This window comes from Crocuta crocuta, unplaced genomic scaffold (assembly GCF_008692635.1).
Source record: "Crocuta crocuta isolate KB4526 unplaced genomic scaffold, BGI_CrCroc_1.0 scaffold231, whole genome shotgun sequence".
Classification (NCBI taxonomy): Eukaryota; Metazoa; Chordata; class Mammalia; order Carnivora; family Hyaenidae; genus Crocuta; species Crocuta crocuta.
The window spans coordinates 3,029,296-3,053,426 of NW_027528357.1; the positions used below are offsets into that span (position 1 = coordinate 3,029,296).

Below are 24,131 nucleotides of genomic sequence, written 5' to 3' on the forward strand. Positions count from 1 at the left end.
ACTTTATTAAAACCAAGCAAAAATTTGTTTTTTAGCCAGGCAATGAAGTATTTTAAGAGGTCACCACCTACTTCAAACAAGAATGGAACTTCAGGTTAATGAGATGGCAGTGACCAGACTCTTGTCACCAACCAGAGTAGGGTCAAGAGAAGGAGGGAGGCAGGTGAATTGCCCATTTTGGGTCTTCTCAAGGAAGCTTTTAATCTTGCTATTTCCTTTCTAAAGATGAAGTCAGAAGGAACCTCACTGCCAAACTGTTACTCCCTTTTCTTACTCCAACTCGAGTCAAGGGCCAGCAACCGAAGGGTATTGAGCAACCAGTGGAAGCCCAGAGGGCACACCAGCCAGATGAGCCCATGAAGGGAGGTGGTTCAAGGAGACCAGCCAACTAGATCCGTAGGTTGGAGGGTGGTGTGAGCGAGGACGGGCCCTGGATGATTTCGGGCCACCACAGACTGCTGTTTTAACCAGCCAGGAATACCCTCTCCCATATGCCATGCTCCATTGCAAGATCTCAAGGAGACACATGGGTGGCTCAGCACAACATGTCACCAGTCCTGGCAAAGTCAGGACACAGAGATGCTGAGAGCAGATGCCCAATCTCACCTTCCTAGGTGTCATTTTCTAGAGGGGACAGAAACGAGTCTACTTTCAGCTGAAGGAGAGGACTGACTAGACATGATTTGCTCTGTTGGATCCTAGCAGTTTGGATTTATAAATAGGAGGAAGCTTTCATTCTGAACTGGGGTGGTTCCTGAACAGTTTAGATTCACAACCTTGCAGACGCTGGGTAGAAATTGACACCAGGGGGGGCACCTGGGTGGCTCAGTCAGTTGGGCGTCTGACTTTGGCTCAGGTCATGATCCCATGGCTCATGGGTTCGAGCCCCACATCGGGCTCTGTGATGACAGCTCATAGCCTGGAGCTTACTTTTGATTCTGTGTCTCCCTCTCTCTGCCTCCTTCCCCACTCACGTTCTGTCCCTCTCTCCTTCAAAAATAAACATTAAAAATTTTTTAAAAAATTGGCACCAGGGAAAAGGTCAATTTGGGAAAAGCAGCACCCCTACTTCTAAGTCCCCCTAGCCCCACCCCATAGGCACTAACTCTGTCACTTGGCTCCTTGTCTGAACGTCCCTCTTGTCCTGAGAATGCTGCACATACTTTTTGATTCTGAATTGGTACTTGACTGGCAGGTTGGGGAATCTGGCTCAGGCAGCTTAGTACTCATCCAAAATGATGATAAATAGAACACATGGAGCTAAAACTAATTTATGGTAAGTTCTTGCAAGTTTACTCCAAATTACCTTGTGGTTACATCTGAGGTTCAAACTACCACTGCCATCAACTATAATCAATCAAGGTAAGAGTAAATAGACACATCTCCTGGATAAAGTCCACGTGCTTTATATAAATTAGCAAGACACTTTCCCTAGTTAACATCAGCATCTACTGGTGGCCTCTGCTGATATTTCCTGGTTAATGTTTTTGTCTTTTCCTCTGGGTTATTTGGTTCTTTGAAAGCTACTTCTCCTAACGGTGTCAGTAAGCTGCTGTCCATGTTAGCCATGAAGGGTCCCAGACTCACTTACCTTACATCTAGCATATGGCACAAAGACTAATCTCTTAGAGGTGTTTTGTTTATACCAACTGCCCCCCCTTTTTGTTTTACCATATAGCAAAAGCAGCACAAAGGGAATTTTATATACAACATCTCTCTCAGTGCTACTCAACAACGGAAAGGAACTCTGCAAATCAAGAAGCATTTCGGATGCTAGCGGTACCTTTGAGACGGACAGTTCCTTAGACTTAGACTCAAACAGGTGCTCCAGCCTGGAAGTGTCCACCTTAATAGGTTCCAGTTTCGACCACAGGAATTCTCTGCAGCGGCGGTTGTTCTTACATGGCCACTCGAATGGCCGCACTTCATTCCAGAATAGACGGATGGTCTTCTTTTTCTTCGTGAATGCCGGCTGACCCCGGGGTACCTGGGGCCACCCTAAGCCCTGAGGAGCGTTGAACACTGGAGGAGGAGGAGCCAATAAATTACCGGGGACAGGAGGGGGAGGCACGCTGTCCAANTGGGTCCCAGGTCCACATCCAGGACGTCGATGTCATCCTCCTCCCCCAGGTCGGTGAAATCCATGTCTTGGATTCTCAGCTCCCTCGGATTGGCCATGAGCTGGTCCCAAATGTAGTCAGATTCTGTCTTCTGCTGTGCAGATGCTTTCTCTGGGACTCTGTCATTAGGCTCGGCATCAGCAGAGACGGACCCTCTCCCCAGGTCCCCGCTGTTGAATTTCTCAGCGAAGGCTTTCACGCTGCCCCGATTGTCCAGACAGCCAACGTCCACCCTCCTGACGCTCTCATCCTGGGCCAGGGAGTTGGCCTGCAGGGTGGATATCCTGCTAGCCAGGCTGGCTACCGCCTCCGCACCTGGCTCAGTCCTCCCGGTCTCGCCCTCCCCCTTCTCCTCGTCATCCGTGGGCTTTCTGTTATGGGCATACAGCATGTCCAGCATGAACCGTTTGTTGGTGAGGATGTCGCCACACTGTTCATTTACACCGGCATCCTGAACACCTGCGGACCACAAACCTGAAAGCATACAGGAGAAAAGTAAATGAGCAAATGGCAGGTGCCTTAACACTTTGAGAAACCAGCTAGGTAATGTGGAGGCCTTACACATAGAGAAAACCCTGGAATGAAGTAACTGAAGAGGAAGGTGGTCCTGGCTGACAAGATGCCTTGACCAGGAACAGATGCTGCATCAAAGTCACAATGACCTGCTCCAGGACCCAACTCTGGTAGGTAGGACATTACTCTCGGCTCCCACCTTGGCTCAGAGGAGTATTTCCCCCACTTTTCCTGCCCACCCACGACAGTTGGTCAGGACCGCCCAGCCGCAGGTAACTAAAGAACTTCTGTCCTAACTAGACACAGAGAGGCAAGGAAGATGCTCCCTTGCCCACCACAGGACAGGTGTTGGAAAGGCTGTGGACTCATGTTCGTCTCCCCTCTACTCCACATGTACACCAGCGTAGCTCAATGTTCATGGAGAAAGGCACAACCGCTGTCGCTGGTGGCACTTTAAGTCCATGGTCACCAGTTTTTGGGAAACCTTTACTGCTGCCTGGCAGCCTCATCCATGACCTCTCCTGCATACTTTTTGCACCTCCCCCCTCTCCTCCAACTTCCCCACCATCACAAAAGCATGGCCTTGTTTCCTGGTTCAACAGCTTAACAGAAGAAGTCAGAAGAGCTGTTCCAGGGTCTCATCCAGCCCCACCCCCCATCCACACCTGAATCCCAGCCATGGCCTCCCCCCCTGTGACTAGCAATAAACCATCCCTCCTAGCAGGGTCAGCATGCCACAGTGTGCATTTGGAAGCCATTCCAGTGGTCCTCTGTCCGACATTCCCCATGCTCCGCCCACTAGACCTTCCTGCTGGCATATAAACAAGATATAATTTCACTCATCCTAAAACAAAAACACCTCATGTGACTCTACTTAGCCCTCCAGCTATAATCCAACTTCTCTCCCTTTAAAATAAAGCTGCTATCAGAGTTGTTTTGCTCACTCAAACCCATCCAATGAACTTTTTGCTCTCACCATCTTTGAAAGCTGCTCTTTCCCAGGTGATCGAAGATTTTCCTGCTGCACTAGACCCAGCAGATGGCTCCCTCCTTGACTCCGGTCCTTCACTTTGCTTCCAGGACATTGCATTCATCTGGCCTGCTTCCTTTATCTGGCTGCCCCTCCTCAGTCCCCTGTGCTGGTTCCTCCTTCTCTTTAACCTTTAAATATCCTTGAACCTGTTATGTTCTTGGACACTCACTCTCTTAGACACCATCTCATCCAGTCTCCGGGCTTTAGGACCACCTCTGCCCTCACCCCCCACCCCCTCTCGGAACCTGCTTCTCCTGCAGCTAGCTGTTCCCTATCTCAGACATGGCAACTTTCATCCACCTTGCTGACAATTCCAAAAAACTCAGAGTCATCTGACTACCCCTCTTTTTTTATCCTGCACATCCAACACAACAGGGTGTCCTGTTAGCTACTTCATCCTGTCACATCCAGAATCCAACCACTTTTCTCATCGCCTGCCCTGCCACAGCCCTGGGCCGAGCCACCATGGTTTCTTGCCTGCAGCACTGGGAGGGTGCCCCCCAGCTGGCCCCAACTTCTACTCTTGTCCCCTTAGAGTCAGTCCTTAACACAACAGCCACGTGACGTATTGAAATGGTTGATCATACCTTTCTGCTCAAAGTCTTCTAACGGTGCCACATTTCACCAAGACAAAAAGCCAGTGCGACCTTTCAAGGTTCACAAGCCTTGCATGAACCCACTTTAATTTTCTTGACAAACATGCCTGAACCTCATTAGCTGCAGTAGCTGCTTGATATTCTTAGACCTCACCAGGCATGATCCAGCCTCAGGACCTTTGCCCATCCTGGGACAAACTGTGCCCATTTAACCACACAATTTGCTTCTCAACCTCCTTTTAGGTCTTTGCTCAAACAGTATCTTGTCCTCAACCACCTTGTTTAGAATTGTGCAGCACTCTCCCCTCCCTCCCCCAACGCTTTTTATCATCCTTTCAGGTTTTAGTCACCAGAGCACTTATTACTGCCTAATCTTCCACACACTTTCCATATTTATCTTATTGCTGCCTTTGTCCTACCACTAGAATGACTATAATTACTTGTTAAACTGTCCTCTTCATTGGAATGTAAACTCTACAAGAGCAAGGATTGGTTTTGTTGTTGTTGTTGTTGTTGTTGTTGTTGTTGCTGTTGCTCACTGTTGGATTCCCAGCATCTAGGATGAATCAATGAATACATGAATGGTGAGGAACGTTATTCCTTTGAGTTTGCTTCCTAAGGGCCAGCAAGGCTGTTTGGTAGACATTTAGGATATGAGTCCCATCAGATACCCAGGGCCTATGTGGATATTTGTGTTGAGGGATGGCAGAGACCTAGGCCATGGACATGAGCATTAAGAGCTCTTGTTCCATCAGAGGAGAATGGCCCAGTCAAACATGTCGGGGGAGACACTGGTCTGTCTCACATGGCTCTGCCTTCATCTTAAAGGAGGCATTGACTGAGGGGGCACAAAGGTCTCCTGGTGCTGTTTCTTCCAATGTAGCTTTATCCTCTGTCCCTTGCTCAGCAGTGGCCTGACCTGCCACAAAGGACCAACACCAGAATAAGGAGCTCTTGAACCCTCTTGCAGGTTTCACGAAATATACTTAGGAGACGACCACCATCAAAGAGGGAGGAGATGGCATTTGAGGCCATGATGGAAATATCTGGGTATTTGGAGTCCCTGTGACTGGCCAGTCCTTATAAATAGGAAGACCGTTTTGAGGTCAGGGGATTGCTGCAGGTAGAGTGGCTGACTTGTCTCTTTCCCCGTTTACTGGGAAATGTGGAAGTTTCTTTGGTCAATAAATCTCTTCGTTCACTTAGGTCTTCTTGTATCACTATGTAGTATGCTCCTTTGTCTGTGGTAATTTCCTTTGTTCTGAAGTCTACTTTGTCTGATCCTAACACAGCCTCTTCTGCTTTTCTTTGATCAATGTTAGCATGATGTATCTTTTCCCAACTTTTAACTTTCCATCTGCCTGTGCCATTATGTTGGAAATCAGTTTCGTATACATAGCATATAACTGTGTTGTATTTTTGTCCACTCTGCAAATCTCCATATTTTCATTTAAATGATTGATATGTTAGGGCTTCAGTCTGCCACTTTAGTTTCTTTCAGTTCCTTTTTTTTCCTTTTTTTTGGTCTCCTTTTTTTGAACACTTTAGAATTTCAATTGATTTATAGTGTTTTTGAGTACACTGCTTCATATAATTTCCTTAGCAGGTGCTCTAGGTATTACAATATGCACACTAACTTCCCCGTCAGTACTGGTGTTTTACTACTTTGAAGCATAGAACCCTTACTTCCATTTAGAGCCCTTTACCCTCCCTACTTAAAAAACGTAATTGTCTTAAGTATTTCCTCTACATACATTGAGCACTACATCACATGTTATAGGTTTTGCATCTACCATCATATACTAGATTTAAGAAACTTATGAGGCAAAAGACAGTCTTTTCTATTGACTACTTTTATCCATTCCACTGTTCTTTTTCTCTCTAAAATTTCTAGCCTTCTCTCATCATTTCCTTTCTATTCAGAGAACATTCTCTAGCCAGTCCTTAAGAGTAGGTCTTACTTTATCTCTTACTTTTTCTTTAAACTCTCTTAGATTTTCTTTAACCGAGAGTGTCTTTAGTTTCTCTTCATTTGTAAAGGCTACTTTAACCAGATATGGAATTTAGGGTTGATAATTCTAGTCTTGGAGGATTTGACAAATGCTGTGCTGCTTCCTGTTTGCCTCCATGTTTCAGATGAGGGACTGGCTTGCCATGTGAATTGGTGTTCCTCCCCAGGTAACACATGGTTTCTGCCTACTCCCTTTCAAGACATTTTATTTTTGGTCTTTAGTTTTCAGAACTTGGTTTATCATTTGTCTTGCTATAAATTTCTTTGGATTTATCCCCATTAGTATTTGCTTAGCTTCTTAAATCTGTGGGTTTACCTTTCCCCAAATTTGGGAAATTTTCAGTCATTATTTCTTCAAGCATTTTTTTCAGCACTGCACACTCTCTCGTTTCCTTCTCAGACTGAAGAAATGAATGTTAGTTCTCCTGATATAGTCTCACAAGTACCTGAGGCTCTGTTCATTTTTTCAGTCTGTTTTCTCCTCCGTTATTCAGGTTTGGTAATATCTACTCCTCTGTTTTCAACTGCATATGTTATTTCCTTTGTGGTCTTCAATCTACTATACAACTATTTTATTTTGGTCATTGTAGTTTTTCAGTTCTATAATTTCCCTCTGGTTCTTTTTTGTATCTTCTATTTCTCTGCTGTGATATTTCATTTCTTTCATGTATTTCCTGAATGTTTGTAAATGTTCACTGAAACATTAGCATGATGGCTGTTGTAAAAATCCTTGTCAGATAATTCCAACATTTGGCTCATCTCAGTGTTGGCATTTGTTACTTGTCTTTTCCCATCCAAGTTGTGAATGCCCTAATTCTTGATATGATGAGCAATTTTAGAGTGTATTCTGGATATTTCGGGTATTATTTGCTAGAGTTTGGATCATGTTTAATCTTCTCTTTCAGCAGGCAGTCACCTTTTTTAGGTGACCTGTACAAGTCTTCGTGAGGGGAGATGTTTAGCTCCCTACTGGGTCCGATTGTCACCACTCTAGCAAGAGGGTTGATTCACAGTGCTTCACTGCAGATTGACAGGGTGGGGGTTCAGCAGCCTCTTGACCCCATGGGCATCCTTCCAGTGAAAGTGGAATACTTACTCCCTTTGCCTCTAAGTGGAGGTGAAGGCTCAGCTTCCCACTGGTCCCTACTGATTCTGGGTTGGGGAGATTAGACTGCAGACTAGTTCCACCTCCAACTACATCATTCTACCTTCTTATGTTGGGTGGAGATGGAGGCTGAGCCCCCTGCTGGGCCCAGCTGGTGTCAGAGAAGGAGGGCAGGGGAAATGGAATGTGGATTATTAGTCTTCTTCCACTGCCTCTTTAAGCCTGTCTCCTGCTGGGTGAAGGCTCAGATCTCTACTGACACTTCCCCAATAGGGGAACTGGGATGCCACTTGCTTTTTTGCCCGTAGGCGATAGACTATCAGCTCCCCATTAGAAGAACTACTCCAGCAAGGAAATGAGAGAACACTATCTGCTTCTATTGGTCAGGGGANTGTTCCCTTAGGGTAGAAGTTATAGAAGATCACCTCCTCTTTGGTCCCACTAAAGCTACTGGGTGTGGAAGGGGCAGGACAGCAGCAGATTTTCAATTAGTGCTTGTCTAGGGTAGGGAATGTATTAATAGCCAAAAACTTTCCTGTTCTGTTAGGCAATCCTTTCCCCAATTCATTGGCTATGGGAACAGAATTTAATTAGAGCTTCACTGCCACGTCATTCAAGTCCAAAGGTCCTTAGACAGTCTGCCTTCTTTCCACTTTTCAGAGTCCTCCTATGATTGATTGTTCTGTTATGTCCAGGGTGTGGATATTTTAGTTGTAAGAGGGAGGAACTGGGAACAATAGAGCTGCCGTATCTTAGCCAGATGCCTCTTCATTCAATTACTCATCAACGGTTTTGTGAGCCTCTACCGTGTTCTTAGGTCTACAGCTAGGAAGTGAGGACTCATGATGAACAAGACAGACATCCTGTCTTCACAAAGCTTACATTCGAGTGGAGGTAAAGGACAGTTCTACAAGTCATTACTGCAAACTGCAATGAGTGCTTCCATAAAGCCTCAGATTGATGCTACGGAGTGGAACATGGGAAACAAAAAGAAAGCCACACAACCAGAGTAAGTTGGAGACCCTTTCAAGCCCTACAAACTCATTTCTGAGTAATGGATACTACCGTCAGAACTAAGATTGAGTCTGGGCACTGAGGAGGGCACTTGTTGGGATGAGCCCTGGATGCTGTATGTAAGCAATAAACCACGGAAATCTACCCCAAAAACCAAGAGCACACTTTACACACTGTATGTTAGCCAATTTGACAATAAATTGTATTTAAAAAGAAAAAAGAAATAAGAATGAGTCCCTTACATTTTGCCTCCCTCTCTGTTTTTATCTTATTAAATACAGAGAACTAAGGGTTGATGGAGGGCTGGTGGGAGGGGGGATGGGTTAATTGGGTGACAGGCATTAAGGAGGGCACTTTTTGGGATGAGCACTGGGTGTCATATGTAACAGATGAATCACTGGGTTCTACTCCTAAAGCCAAGACTACACTGTGTGTTAACTAACTTGAATTTAAAAGAGTAAAAAAGAAATCAGGTTGAGAATCACTACGCTTGTCTTTGTGATTTGAGAACACCCTGAAAGGCAAGAGCTATGATGACAGAGCTGCCCTGACTCCACAGCAGCTCACTGTGCCTGTAAGCACTGGGATTTTCTAGGAGCTAAAGTTACAACAAATAAACACGATCACGTCTCTTAATAGCACCAGACCAAAGCAGAAAAAAATCACTGCAAAGCCCTAATTCCTGAGTCGATACACTTGGATACTGGCTTTGGGAGAAAGTCAGTGGTTCTTCACTGGGAGTAGAGTCTCCATTTTTGGAAAGTTGCCCTTATTTGGAAAAATACTGGACCATCTGATCCAAAAAAGTCTCATTCCTTGGCTTCTTTTCACGAATCCAACTTGTTGATATGTTTTAGGCTTGCTAAACCTAGTGGCGACGAATAATTCCTAGAGCTATTTATAATGACTTAAATATGATTTAAGGCCAAACTGATCAAGACAACATACCCAACTGTACTGTGACTCTAATAACATTAAATGAGAACACTGACAAGTAGAATTTGGGAGACTAACTGGAATCTGACTTGGAAATAAATTAAGTAAATATCAATATATGTAATACTTTCTAGCAATACATCTTCAGACACAGATTTTCAATGCAATAATTACTAAGATATAAACTAATGAAGTCTTCAAGTCCCATTTTCAGTGCATCATAGGGACTAGCAACATCAAGAATAAAATTTAGTAAATAGGTGGTGAAAACTCAAATATTAACTAAGACTAAGCCATTGATTGATAGTTCTTGTGGCAGACATTATGGCCTCACTCATTCATTCATTCATTCCATTTATATTCACATACCCATGCTTCAGAGCCCATATATTCTTCATCTGGGAACTAACAAACCATGCATGGGTCATGTCACCAGTTGGGAGACCCTTGCGGAGCCTTCATGCTGCACTTTGGGCCCAAGGCATAGGCTCCCTGAGTGTGTGTCACTGAGTAGCTTACTGAAGGCTGGCTAGTAGAACATGCCTCCGCTGATGAGAAGTGTTAGGTGAGAGAGGGGTGCCCCTATCATCTGAATAGCACACAAGTCATGGGCAGGAAAACCAACTCAATGGTGTTGCATCTGAACCAGAACTCAAATGATTATATGAATCTTTTACAATTCTGATAACCCTCTGTGGCACCCTCCCTAAGTGCCCAGTGAGGACTAATGTTCCCTTTGGCCCTTAACCATGAAGTTACCATTACATAGATGAACTGAATATCAGCTGTAAAACCAAGAAGAACAAATTCCATAAAGAAAAGCATATACTTTATACCAAGGAAAAGAGTGGCCCTGTGTATATTGTAGAAAGTTACTTAAATTATATATATTCCATTAGAGCACATCCAATTGACCTCAGCACATTGTGAACCGCCACTTTTTGCAAGTACTCATTCAGTTCATTTTAACAAATTTCCTCTGGTCTGAAACACCCATTATAATGGTTTTTGCACACTTCACCGAAGAAACTTTCAAGGGAGCAGATGGCAACACAACATATGTCCCCATTTAAATCAGAAAAAGAGCTACGTTTACTATTAACAAGCAATTAGAAGGAAATGAGGAATTTCTCTTTTGGGGCTTATTCCTCAGGAAAAGTCCTTTGCTGCCCTCACTATCAAGCCCTTTTTCCACCTGCGGAAGTGATGGTGTGACAGCATGGCAGCGAGTGTAGGGGCCGCCTCCCCAAGGGGCAGGAAGCTGTGGGCTGCCGACAGCGTGGCCACAGCCTTCACCTCCAGGCACCAGGTGGCGTGGCTGGTGACTGAGCTGAGCCAGTGGGTTACCTCAGTGGCCAGCAGACCAGGTACCCCACCCCAGGGGTCCCCGGGACGTATTTACTGAGTAAAGGGGCTGAGTTACCAGGTCCCCTGTCCCTGGAGAGCTTGTCTTCCTTCTCCTCCCTCTCTAATGTGCTGCTGGAGGACGAGATGCTGGAGGCGGAGCAGTTATCCTTCTCGTTCACCTCCTCGCTCTGCCTCTCTTTCTCACTGAGGGAGGCCCGCTCTTCTGGCTCTTGCTCCAGTGCTCGCTCCACTTCGCTCTCTGCTCCGGCGCAGGCAGGGGCTACTTCAGGGCGGGCCTCATCCGCACCCTGGCCCACCTCCGCCTCCGGTCCAGGCTCCGGACTGCCAGCAGCACTCACTGGTGGAGACAACAACGGAGATTATAATCACCACAGGAATTCCTTGGGAATGTCAAGTGAGGTGTGAAGTAGACCTGAGGGTGATTTCTCTTGGCTGCCTGTTGTGGGCGAAATTCTAAAGATGACACCCAAGATTCCCATCCTCTGGCCATTCAGTTAAACACTAAACGCTAACGCTGCAGGGAAGTGACTGTGTAACTGATGGTGCAGTCTCAAGTCACGTGACTTTAAGATATAGAGGTTCCAAAGGGGCCCTGATTCAATCTGGTGAGACTTTGAAAGTAGGGTGTTTTCTGACTGGCAACAAATAAAGAGAGATTGGAAGTGTGTGGCTTAAGGGATGCTTGGGTGGCTCTGTTGGTTCAGTGTCTGCCTTTCGTTCAGGTCATGATATCGCAGTTCATGGGTTCGAGCCCCACGTTGGGTTCTTTGCTGACAGCTCAGAACCTGGAGCCTGCTTCAGATTCTGTGTCTCCCTCTCTCTCCATCTCTCCCTTGCTCACAATCTCTTTCTCACAAATAAATAAACCTTAAAAAACTAAAAAGGAAGCATGTGGCTTTAAAGATGGAGGGGCCATGTGATGGACAAGGAACGCGAGTGGTCCCTGAAACCTGAGAGCAACTCCTGGTCAACAAGAAATAAAGAACAGGGACTTTGGGAATGTGAGCATAAGAAACTGATGTCTGCCAATGACAGAAATGAACCTGGAGGTTGATTCTTCCCAGGGCTCCCCAGTAAGAGACAGGCCAGCTACAGCCTTGACTGTGGCCTCATGATACCCAAAGCTGAGAACACAGTTGAGCCATGCCGGCCTTCTGACCTGTGGAAACTGGGAGATAATAAATGGCTCTAGTTTGAATCGCTGTGTTTGCGGTAATTTACCACACAGCGGTAGCAGCCTGATGTTTTATCGGTAGCCAAACCTATGAGGACTGCCCCCCTTTGCTGGAATTAGATTTGCTCATAATTTGAAGTTAGTCCATAATTCTGAAAGTTGTTCAGGAGAATCACTCCTGCACACAGAACTATTTGAAAACCTATCAAAACTGGAAATTGGGTGCTTGTAGCAAGGTAAAATGTTCCCGCTCCCCTATGTGACATCCTCGAGGGAACAGGAAAATGGCACACTATGGCTTTGTGTCGTTTTATAGAACAAATCTCTCAGCTGTGCACAGTGTATGGGTAGCAAGTGATTGAGAAAAGAAAACTTCTTTTTATTTATTTATTTATTTATTTTTATGCTTATTTTTGAGACAGAGAGAAACAGAGCATGAGTGGGAGAAGAGGAGAGAGAGAGAGAGACACAGACTCTGAAACAGGCTCCAGGCTCTGAGCTGTCAGCACAGAGCCCAATGCGGGGCTCGAAGCCATGAACTGTGAGATCATGACCTGAGCTGAAGTCGGATGCTTAACCAACTGAGTCAACCAGGCTCCCCGAGAAAAGAAAAAATTCTGAGCCAACTGTCACATGTGACGGCCAGAGGAGGACAGGTCAAGTCCTGAGAGTATGATCCTCAGGGAGGGGCAGAGCCGCATTGCTGGGATCCCGGCAGTGCGCCCCAGCAGTGTGTCCTGAGGCCCCAGGCAAATGCTACTCAAAGCAATACAGAAATTCAGTAGGATCTGCCTGGGGCAGGCCCTGTGAGAGACCCCATAAGAACAAGCAGATCAGGGAGCCCCCTCTGTGGAAGCACCTTGCTGGCTCAGGTGAGTGGGGACTGGCTGGCAATGACCTGCAGAACAGGCCCTCCAGGAGGCCAGGCAGGGCAGTTACTATGGGAGAGGAAAGCTCAGGCCTTACTGGGCAGGGGGCCCAGCAGTCCTCAGCTCCCAGCCAGTATCCATTCTGTCAGTTCCAACTGGGTCCAGTAGCCTCACCCCTCAGCTGCTTTCAGGCCGCCTTCTTCTGAGAACGAGGGAACTGAGGAAGTTGCAACTCCAGCTTTTCCTCCTGTCCCTGGGTAACTCCAAAGGGAAGCAGTACCCCTCCATGAGAATCTCTCCAGGGCCCTTCGGGTAGGAATTGGGTGTAGAGGTCATAGAGCCTCGCCCTTCTACCTGCCCGTGGCCTCACGACCAGCCATGTATCTTCTAGCCTAGTGTAGGAGCCTGCTTCCCTGGGAGGCTGAAGGAAGCCAGGCCAGGGTGGCGAAGCCCCTCTGCTGCCTGCTGGCTGCCCTGCTGGCTGTCCCCAAGAAGGATGGTTAGGAGATCTGGTGATATGGACACCAGGACAAGATTTCCAAGTAGAGATGTGCCGCCTGGCAATAGCGGGAGAAAGCTAAGGGACATATGCCCCTGACCCCACATGCCTAAGAATAGGCATGTCGGACACTTTTCCTTAAAGCAAAGACTGAGCTGAGTACGGGGAAAGAGTGAATATGTCCTTAAGAAAAAATCCCCCTTGGTACCCAAGGAATTTTTACGGCGACCTCTTTTTCATCAGATAATAAAGTTTTTAGCAAGGAGATACACCCCTTCATCTACAAGCACGGCAGAAGCACAGTGTTACCCGTAGCCCTGTCATCCTTTGGTTGACAGAAGGCATATGTCCTTGCACACATTTACTCCAGAATAGCCACATCAAAATGAAAATGTATTTCCAACTGTCTAGCATGTGGCACACATTTGACTTTTAATTGGTGAGCATATGGCGACAACTGGCTAGGGTGCCTCCGCGTGGCTTTATCACTGACAGGGAGATGGCGCAGCGGGCTGCCATCTGCCGAAGCCTGTGTCTACTCCCCATCCCTAGGACACCGGGCAGACAGAGTAGGAAAGATGCACGATGCGCTGGTTTGACTTCAGCCTGCATGCCCTCCACCACCACATTTCCTTCCATGAGCAGTGCCGCTGGTCCCTGATTAGCAGTGGCTATCTGGACAGGTGTGGTAATGGACACGCAAATGCTGGAGAGCCACACACTCTTGTGCCTAACACACTAAACAATTTTGTCTCCTTCCATGAGAGCCTCACTTTGTGGAATCAGACATTTCTTTGTGTGACTCAACCACTGGGTGGCTTCTCTTCGTTGTTACCGTGGGGGAGGTGGCCACCTCCAAAACTACCTCCTGACCGGGATGCGGACTCAGGCTCACCAGGCCTGCCTGCAACTCTGTGGCACATGAGGTTGTCCTAATGATGAACAAATAATATTTACACATATTCAAGTCAAGCAGAACCACCAAAGCGAGAGAGTGACAGTGGGAGTGCAGACACACGTAGCTGCTCCTTCCCGAAAATGCCTGTAGGCCCTCATGGGGCAGCACACTCACCGCTGACATAACATACATCCTTGCTATCAGAGGGTGCACTCCTTGGCTGGGCAAACAGCCATCAACTTGGCTCACCATGGTATGTGGCCAGGTACCTGAGAGAGGACACTGGGTAACAAGTGGCACAGGGTTCCTGGAAGGAACAGCCGGGACCCACGGAAGAGCCCTTTTGCAGCTGCGTTAATCAAACATGGGAACGACAAGGGCAAATGAAGGGCTATGACCCCAAGACCTCACCTTCCTCTCATGTCCATGAGCCCTCAGCATGGCACTGGGACAACATCTGTTCACAAAGTCCTTGCTGATTCCCAGGAGGCACCCTGGGAGTTCCCTGAGTTCCAGAACATTTCGGCTCCCCTTTCCCATTCTCTTTCATCAGGACCTCCCTTGTCAGCACCACCGCCCCCCCCGCCCCCAGATATCGCCTATCCTTGAGCCACTGCTGCCCCATGCCAGGCTGGCTGCCCCCTAGGAAGATGGGGTAACAGTATCATCTACCCTCCCTGAGTGCCCCGGAAGCAGGAGGAATCATATCATATTAGTCTTCAGAAACAGCCCTCAAGAGAACTAAGGCATTTAGCAACACTGAGTGGTGGAAACTGCTCATGACTTCCCATCACTGTCAGTCCTTGTATTTAATGAGCCTTTCTCTGCCACAACAACAGTGTTGGTGGTGAAAGACCTGGTGATACATGAGTGACACAAGTGACAGACCCAGTGCTTGTCATCATAGGGACTACAGAGGAGCAAGGCAGCCCTACCTGCCCAGCCATGGCCCCAGCACGGCGAAGGTGGGGGAACCCCACCACCAGTGAACACGGAAACCCCAGCCCCTCACCTCACCCAGACACAGGTAAAAATATCTACATGTGACAGTGTCCTAGGCTGGGGGTGATGGCAAGAGACTTTGACAAGGTCTGGGAAGGAACATCGTCGCTGTACCAAAATGACATTTAAGCAGGGTCTCAAAGAATGAAAAGGAGTTAAAAGCGGGAAAAGTAAGGGTGGCTCATTTGGTTAAGCATCCAACTTCAGCTAGGTCATGACCTCATGGTTCATGAGTTAGAGTCTCACACTGGGCTCTGTGCTGACAGCTCAGAGCCTGGAGCCTGCTTCAGATTCTGTGTCTCCCTCTCTCTGCACCTCTCCACTCAGGCCCTGTCTCTCTCTCTCTCAAAAATAAATAAATGTTTAAAAAAATGTAAAGAAAAGCAGGGGAAAGTGGGTATAAGAATGTTCTGGGCAGAGGGAAGAGTATGTGCAAAGACCAGGAGCAGAGGGCATGCTGGAAGAATGAGAGCTGTCTGGCCTTGGGGCTGCAGTAACGGGCCTTGCAAGGGGTGGATGAAGACCTGGGATGTTACCCTCAGGGCAGCGATGGCTGCTGCAGGTAGAGACAGACAAACCACACTTCCCAGTGGGACAGCTGAGGCATGTCTGGTACTATCAGGGAAGCTCCTTGTCACTGTGGAGAAAATAGTCTAGGAAGCAAACGGTGACAACAGAGAGACTGAGGAAGAGACGAATGCCAGACACCAAGGCTCAAGAGAATATGATGAATAAAAACATGGCACCAGTGGGAAGCTGTTTCCTATCCAAGAGCCACTGGGGCAGGTAGTGTGTCAGCCTCTGAGGGGAGCATGGGGTGCTGTCTCCTCATGACCCCTTTGCGGGAAGGCCTCTCTTATCGCCCTCAGAAAGTGAGGCCGAGATGGAACAGTGAAGGTCCAGGCCATGGTGCCGGGCAGGAAGGGGCAGGGCACCCACTCCCAAGCACATGCCTGTAAGGACCCTGCAGCCCAGTCTTGAGGCAGCGTCAGAAGTGACCACAATACACCAAATTTGCAAGTCAGGGGCTGCCAGGAACCAGCCCCCTCACCCCCCACTCATCCCTCACCAGCCACGCCCACCCATCACCTTGGATGGAGGGAAGACACAGAGATCTGCCGCATCTCTGGAGCTGGGCCAAGGAGGAGAGGAGTCTCAACAAGTTCCTGGGCCAGGTGCCAGGTCGCCCTTCTCCTCGCAGCGGGCATCAGTGTGAAAGTGAAGGGAGGACGTGGCAAGAAACTCCCGGCAACACAAAATGCATCCCAAACTGGGACCCGCCTCCCTGGACCACAGCCTAAGCGAGCAGACTGATGGGATCCTGGCGTTGCCAGAAGTCACTTAGCAAAGGCCAAAAAAAATGTATTTGGCCAGAACCTGCACTGACCTGATTCAGAGAGCTTTAAACTAAATGTTAAGGTTGGAGCAGGGAGAAGAGAAAAAAGATATCAAAACGAAATTGTATAAAGAGATATAGGAATGGATAACTTATGTAATGCAGAAGAAGTCATTGAAAGGAAGAGGTCCCCAGTATATTCAGAAGGAAGTAATGAGGAACCTGCTTGTCGCTAAAGCTGTGGGAAAGAACTTGTAGCCCAACACACAGACACTGAAGGGAATTCTCTATCCAAAGGACACAGACATTGCAGGACAGAGAGGCTGGGCGTGGGAGCAGCCCTGGAACCTCTCAACGCGAGAACCATAGGGACAGATGGAAAACTTCAGTGCTTCTGTTGAGAGAATACACGAGGGTGGCCAGTCCAATGCTGGTACTTCTCTCATGCAGATCACAAAATCGGGAGAGAGAAGAGAAAGAGCAGGCCCTGAGATGCTGAGCCCAGGGCAGACATGGACTCCTAACAGCTACTTCTCTCCACCCCTGCAAAAGCACAGCACCAACTCCTCATCTGGTCCCCCAAATCTGACTAGACATCAGGCCCTGTGTACTAGGTACTGAGTACCTTCTACGCACCGGTATCTCCTTGGAACCACATATACATCCCCCTGTGCAGTCCTCACACCAGCAGGATGGTTAGTGTCCCTGTGTGACAAATAAAGACACATGTCCAGAGAGGTTAAGCAACTTGCCCAGGGCAACACAGTGGGCTGGAAGCTCAAGGCTGCTCCTCCAGACCCATTCTCTGTTCTGCTCTGTGCCTGGGGAGGCTGGCTCCCTCTCAATTTCATAGAGGTCAGCTCCTAAGAGGTAGCAGCACAGGAGGGAGAAAGGAAGGCTGGATTATGCCTCCACTCTCTTCGCACGTGGGGCCTCCATTTGGCAGAGGCTGTCAGGCCACTCTTTCTGTCCCATGGGCTCCTTCCCAAGGCTACAGCTCTTGCAGAGTCCCAGGTGCTGGCCAAGTTCCCCCAGGCCTGGAGGTGGGAGCAGTGTTAACAGTCTCTCAGTCCTGCTCGGCCCCAGGGTTTCCCCACCTGACAAACCTGTGACCCTCTCTACACCTCTGTGACCTGGCCCTACACTGGCTGCCTCCTGATCATGTCCATCTCCTTCCAACCTCACTGATAAGCAGACCTGGGATATGAACCCCCACGGGCCTTGAACCTCTATTAATCATGATGTTACACTGTGAGGTGGGTGACTTACGCTGCAAGGGAGAAGTACATCATCATTCCTCAAAGGACAAACGCGTGCGCGCACACGTACACACACACACACAAAACATACAGTGTGCACAAATGTTCAAGGTCTGCTTTCATCGACGTCCCTGACAGCTGAATCCAGAATGTCCGATTGCAATCTCCTGTCATGCAATTTTTCTTTGAAGAGATAAATTGCTGGTAGAAAGATCTGAACTTAATAAGTCTTTGGGTGGCTTCAATCGATTTCAATCTGTGATGGTGTCTCGATGACTCTGCCAGGACTTGGCTTTCTGGCAAGTCTTACAAAACCAAGGGCTGGGCCAGCCAGTTCTATAATAGTTGCTCCAAATCATGTACATTCCAGGGACCTCCCCAGTTCAGAGCTAATAACTAACACCATCAACTTTAAACTTGCAGTTTAATCATATAAATGTGAAAAAGGCCCCATGAGAAAAAGCTCACAACTTTGAAAATTCTTTAGACTTTGCTTTTGGTGGTGGGCCAGTTCTTGCTAAGCCCTTTGCTCAGATTCACTCTAGAGCAGGGTTTCTTGGCCTTAATGCCATGGATATTTGGGGTTGGATAATTCTTGGCTGTGGGGGGTGGGGAGGCTGTCCTGTGTGCTGTAGGTGTTTAACAGCATTCCTGGCCTCTACCCACTAAAGGCCAACAGCACCTCCTCATCAGTTATGACAACTAAAAATATTTCCAGACACTGCCAAATGTCTCCTGGGGGAGTGGGGGAAGTAGCAGGGATCATCCTGTATTGAGAACCATTACCCTAAAGGAATAGTTTCATTAGGATGGACTCAAACTCAGCCTACTCAAACTTTACAAAAACAAACAAAAAACCCACTTTGTCATTTGCAAAAATACTGATCCATCAGTCTAGTGAACTTGTATGCCTTCAAAATTTAGCCCCATCTAGTGCTCAAAATTCAGCCTAAACTACCTTTTAAGATGAAAACCATGCATGGCCCAAATTACCTTCAGAAGACCTCTTGGAAGATGCCACTTTATGGATACTATACCAACCCTCATAGTTCCAACAACCAAGGTTTTCCTTTAGCTTCAATGGAATGCCATAAAAAGTACTGGGCTTGTAGTGGTGGGCCATGTCACCACCAGATACAAACCCTATACTCGAAAATCACATTTGATTCAGCAAGCCATTCATACTACAAAAGGCACATGAAAGTCAGGAATGACTCTAGAAAAAAACAGAGCTGTGGCCCTCATGTCATGCTCACATGGAAACCTCCACCTGAGTTGGATGTTGAGCAGGATTACAAGCACTATTCAAATTGTAATTTTCACTACCCCCTATCTTTGTCCCTCAGATTATGCTTCTGATTGAGTCCACTTGGTTAAACATGTACAGGATATAAATTCCACTGTATTATCATGTAGGACAAAAAAGAAGCTTCAGGTCTAATTATTGTAATATTGGTTAATGAATAGATTCTATTTTGCACTATAAACAGAACATTTAAAAACCGAGAAGCACCATGGGGGAGAAGAAGGGGAAAAATAGTTGGGGAGAGGGAGGGAGCCAAACCATGAGAGACTCTTGAATGCTGAGAACAAACTGAGGGCTGATGGGGGTGGGGGAGAGGGGAAGGGGGGTGATGGGCATGGAGGACGGCACTTGTGGGGATGAGCACTGGGTGTTATATGGAAACCAACTTGACAATAAACTATTAAAAAATTTAAAAACACAAGAGGCAATTTAAGGTTATTGTATCACATAGCTACTCTATCTATACTGTATCACTGCTTTATCATTACCTTAAACTCAAACCATACAACCCCAAACATCAATCCCTGGATATGAAGACTTTCTTTGAGCTTAAATTCTTCCAAAACCAGATAGATCTTGTCTTGGTTCAACCAGTGTCAAATAGGATCAACTCCAATATCCATTTGTCTTTCTGTGCCCAGGAGGGCTTAGTGGAGCTCCTCTAAGTGGAGCTCCTCCTCTATGTAGGGCTAACTACATAGTCACTTTCTTATAAGAGCATATAGGAAGACAACCTTTCCTCAAGGATGAAGACAACTATCTAATTCCAAACCAGCAATGCATTTCAAGAGCATCTCTAGCGCTTGTCAAGCTCCAGACAAGAATATCAATGACATCAAAACAAACAGCGATTTTGGAAGGTGTACATTAGCATTAAAATAGATAGTCCCAAGTAAGAACAGCTAGCAAATAAATGGAATGAACTTGAGGTTTTTGTTAACTCACTTTTTCAGGCTTAGCAGGATGTGGTTACTTTTAATTATGTTAATTAGATTGTCCTAATGTAATTAGATGTTCTAATGTAATTAGTAGCAATACTCATTCATTCCAGGAATATTTATTGATGTGCCAGGCACTGTGCTAGGCATAAGGAAGTCAGATGTGAAAAAATATCTTCCCTAAATATTTTTCAAGATAAAGTGGTCTAGCCAAGAGACATTGTGAGAGCAAAACAACTAATATCTAAAGAAAATATCAGATCTTCCTGCCAGTAGAGTCTGACCAAGCCTAAGCAGAACCAGGTGGCCTACAAGTGGGATACACTAGAAATCTCACTTTTATATTCTCATGTCAGTTGACTCTTCTTCACTTATATCTAGTCACTAATCCACTTAGTTGATACTTCAGTTGATCCCACCTTGTTAGTAAATTAGTTCACAAAAAAATGGAGGAAGATCCACTTAAAAGAAGGGGTGTTTTAATAGGTGATTTATAAATATCTTAACTATCAATTTATCAAGAATAATCCTCTGAACTTTCTTCCTCTCTAAGAGTTAGATTCTCAGAAGGAAATGGCCTACATAATGTCAACTCTCTGTGAAAGTTCCCTTTCTATGTTAAACCACCATCTCTTCTTTGGTCTTTATAGAGTGGCCTATGTTGTCAAATATGCGTTCTCCATCATGACCCATGTAATAAATTTCTGAGTAGAGGGGAGACAGCTGTCTCTATAGAGTAATGTGTCTCCTTTATTTTTTCATGTTGTTTGTTCATTCATTAGCTCATAAAACATTTACTGAATATCTAGTCTGCTCCAAGCATTGGGAGACAATAAAGGTGAGGGCAGGTATGGGATCTCCTTTGAGGAACATACAGAGGAGGAGTTTTGGCGGGGGGGGGGGGAGGCCATTTATTTCATATACAGTGAAATAAGCCCTGTATTCCTGGTATGCACAAGATATAAGGGAAATACAAAAGAGGAATCAAAGGAGGCTTTAGAGAAGATGCTTCAACTATGGATAAGATGGATAAGAGTCCAGTGGGCACCTATTGGAAAAGGGCTCTTAAACACAGAAGCACATGTGAGAAAGCACCTTTTAGGTACTGACAGTGGTTTGGTGCTGATGGAACATAACACGTAGGGGTGGTTGTGGAGGTAAAAGACTGGTAGTAGGGACTGGATAACTGAAGTCTTGAGTGCTATATAAGGTTTTAACTTTATGCTATAGATAATGGAGAGCCACTGGAGCTATTTGAAAACAAGGTATAGATATGATTTTGGCGGGGGAGGGAGGGCTGGAACCTGGAAGATGTGAGAACTATTAGAAGTTATTGAAAAGGTCCAGATGAGAGATGGTTCAGATGTGGACTAAGGCACTGGCAGAGGGGAGGGCTGAGTTGAGAGAAAGGAAGACATAAACACTAGGTGACTGACTGCATGTATGTGTGAGCATTGAGGGAGGAGTCAAAAACTGCATGTATGTTTCCAGCTTAAATGACTAGGCCAAGAGAAATGGTCTGAAATAAGTGAGGACTAGAAGGTATGAACAGGTTTAGAGGGTAGGGCTCTTAAGGGTGAGAGATGGGTGAATCTCCCATCCGAATGCCCCAGACTGGCACTATGAAGTGTGACATGTCTGAGGACTATTCAGATGCTGATGTCTAAGGAGGTTGGATACAGGTGTCCTGAGCTCAAGAAGGCCAAGGCTGGAGATCCAGATCTGGCAATTTTTGTCACGTGGCAGGCAGGTAGGGATGTGAGAAAACAGCCAAAAACTGGGCATAAAAACAGAGGGCGGCTGGGAAAGGACCCTTGGAAAAACCCAGTACTTAGGAGGCAGGCAGAAGAAGAGTCAGGGGGGGAAGACTGAAAAAAATAATAAGAAAGACTGAGGCAAAAGGATGAGAAAATAGTGATGAGGAATGCAGAAAATATGAAAGCCAAATAACACAGCAAGTCTGAAGATTATCTAGAGGATACATAAGAACCAAGAGCTGCTCAATCTGGAAAGTCAACAAAAATCTACTGGAACTTCCAAATGTATGTGGTAGAGGCAGCTTTCTCAGAGGATGTTCCAGCTTCAGAGGGCTCTAAATACTCATGTCCTTTCCAGGGGCAGATAAGATGTATTGCAGGGTCGCCAGCCTCAGGAGTTCTCTTGCAAAAGCATACTTTAAGGGACTGGGAAGCTAATTTGTGATTATCCTGCCATACTGCAAGCAGTGTATCATTTTGCACAAATGCCTTATGAGGTAGGGGTGGTAGAGTTGGGGGCAGGGGTGCTGGAGGGAAAAATGGAGATGGCAGAGTGGTGATCAAGGTCTTGACCACAGGTAAGAATGCTAGAAGGAACCAAGTAATATTCTCTTCTTTGTTATTTCCCAGTTTGTAGTCAATGACTCGAAGTTCAAACTAACACATTGACTGAAGGATGCTCAATGTCCCTGAGAGAATTTACCCAAGTCTCTCACCTCGGATGAAAGGCACTGATGTCTTTCCAGATTCCCTGTTAGCACCTCCAGATGCAGACAAGCTCATTAACCCACAGTGCCTACTCCAGGCTGGGTCTTGCAACACCTGATGCTCTTTTTGTCAAGTAAGAACAAATTCCTGTCCTACAGTTGAATATTTTGTCTCCATTAAACAGATTTTAAGATACAAATGTAAAAATGTTGGTTACAAACCATAATAATCCAATGCTTGGAAACAATTCTCCAAGGGTCTCTTGTGTGTCTGTAGTCTTATAAGCAGAGGCAGTGACAGCCTTTAACCTGGAATATCTAAGGATGTATGCATAGCAAATATCCATGGAAGACAGAGACGGTGTCTCCCCCTGGAGCAATGGACTGGTTTGTTTATAGCTCACCGTGATAAAGATAATGTCTCCCTCTGGGACAAAGAGAAGACAGGTTTACCACTCACTGTAAAGGATTTGGGATCCCTAGGCTCAAGGTTCCTCTCTGTGTATGCAGCTATCACTTGGGCCTATTCACATGACCTTGCAGGAACTGGGGCTTGGAGAAATGGTACAAATGCTGACACTCTGGCTACTACTATTGCTCTGAGTAATAAAGTCTGTTGTCTCTGACCCTGGAGCTTCATGTCTTGTGCCCATATCCACGAAATTGTGGCAGGCTTATTAACTTAAAAGTCAAGTAAAGTCTTAGGCCCTTTAGAGTTTTTGATACCTAATTGCCACCTATGAAATTATCATGTTGATCACCTAATACTACTTTTTAACAACTATTCCAATGCCATTGTGTGCCATGTCTTTACTTAAGTACACTTAAGATTCATACTTGGTCTACTTCAAGAGGATTCAAGACTGCCTTAAAATTCGGTGCCTGGGCGGCTCAGTCGGTTAAGCATCTGACTCTTGGTTTCAGGTCATGATCTCATAGTTTGTGAGTTCAAGCTCTGGGTCAGGTTCTGCACTGACAGTGCAGAGCCTACTTGGGATTGTCTCTTTCTCTCCCTTACTCTCTACCCCTCCCCTACTTACTCATGCACACACTCTCTCTCCCAAAAATTTTAAAAATATGGTGCATGAAAACATGCTGCTGGCAACTGTCATTTTCTATAGGAGGAAAAAAGGGAAAGTTTTGCCCTTTTCCATTTTTAGAGACAGAGAAAAAGCAAGGCAGGAAAATCCCATGATTTGCAAAGGCTCACAAAAAAGTTCCACGGCAGATGTAGCAGGTGGTGCCTTGACCTTGGGTAGAGTTCCTGAGAGATTTTGTCTCACTGACCAAATGGCATCAAGTAGTAGCAGTCAGGTGAGGTATGGGGAGGTGGGGCCGTCCTGAGTCACAGAACCACAGGAATCTAGTTTCTTGCCAATTCGTGAAACACTGGACTGGAGGTGTCCAAAAGCTTTATGCAAGGGAACCAGCATGCATAAGGCTGATGACTGATGATATTCCACTGCCACTGTGCCAATTGGAAACAGGATACCAGATGTTTCTGATTTCTGCCATGTGGGTTGGGTAACTTAGGAGAGCATCTACACCTGAAGGAGACTCAAAACATGTCACACCAGGAAGGTGACAAAGGTGCTCAGTCAATGGCTGGATACAATGACAACAGGTGTGATGATGAATGATGCCCACGTGAAAAACGATTATTCATTTAAACCAAGAGAACATTTCATGA

General features: G+C 46.3%; 1 protein-coding gene across 1 annotated transcript in view; it reads right to left on the reverse strand.

The window, feature by feature from the left end:
- Positions 1-24,131, reverse strand: part of FHOD3 (formin homology 2 domain containing 3) — a 403,414-nt gene that overhangs the window by 55,967 nt on the left and 323,316 nt on the right. The window contains 3 exon segments of the mRNA XM_077753850.1: positions 1,784-2,085; positions 2,088-2,594; positions 10,752-11,033. Coding sequence (XP_077609976.1) covers positions 1,784-2,085; positions 2,088-2,594; positions 10,752-11,033 — 1,091 coding nt within the window.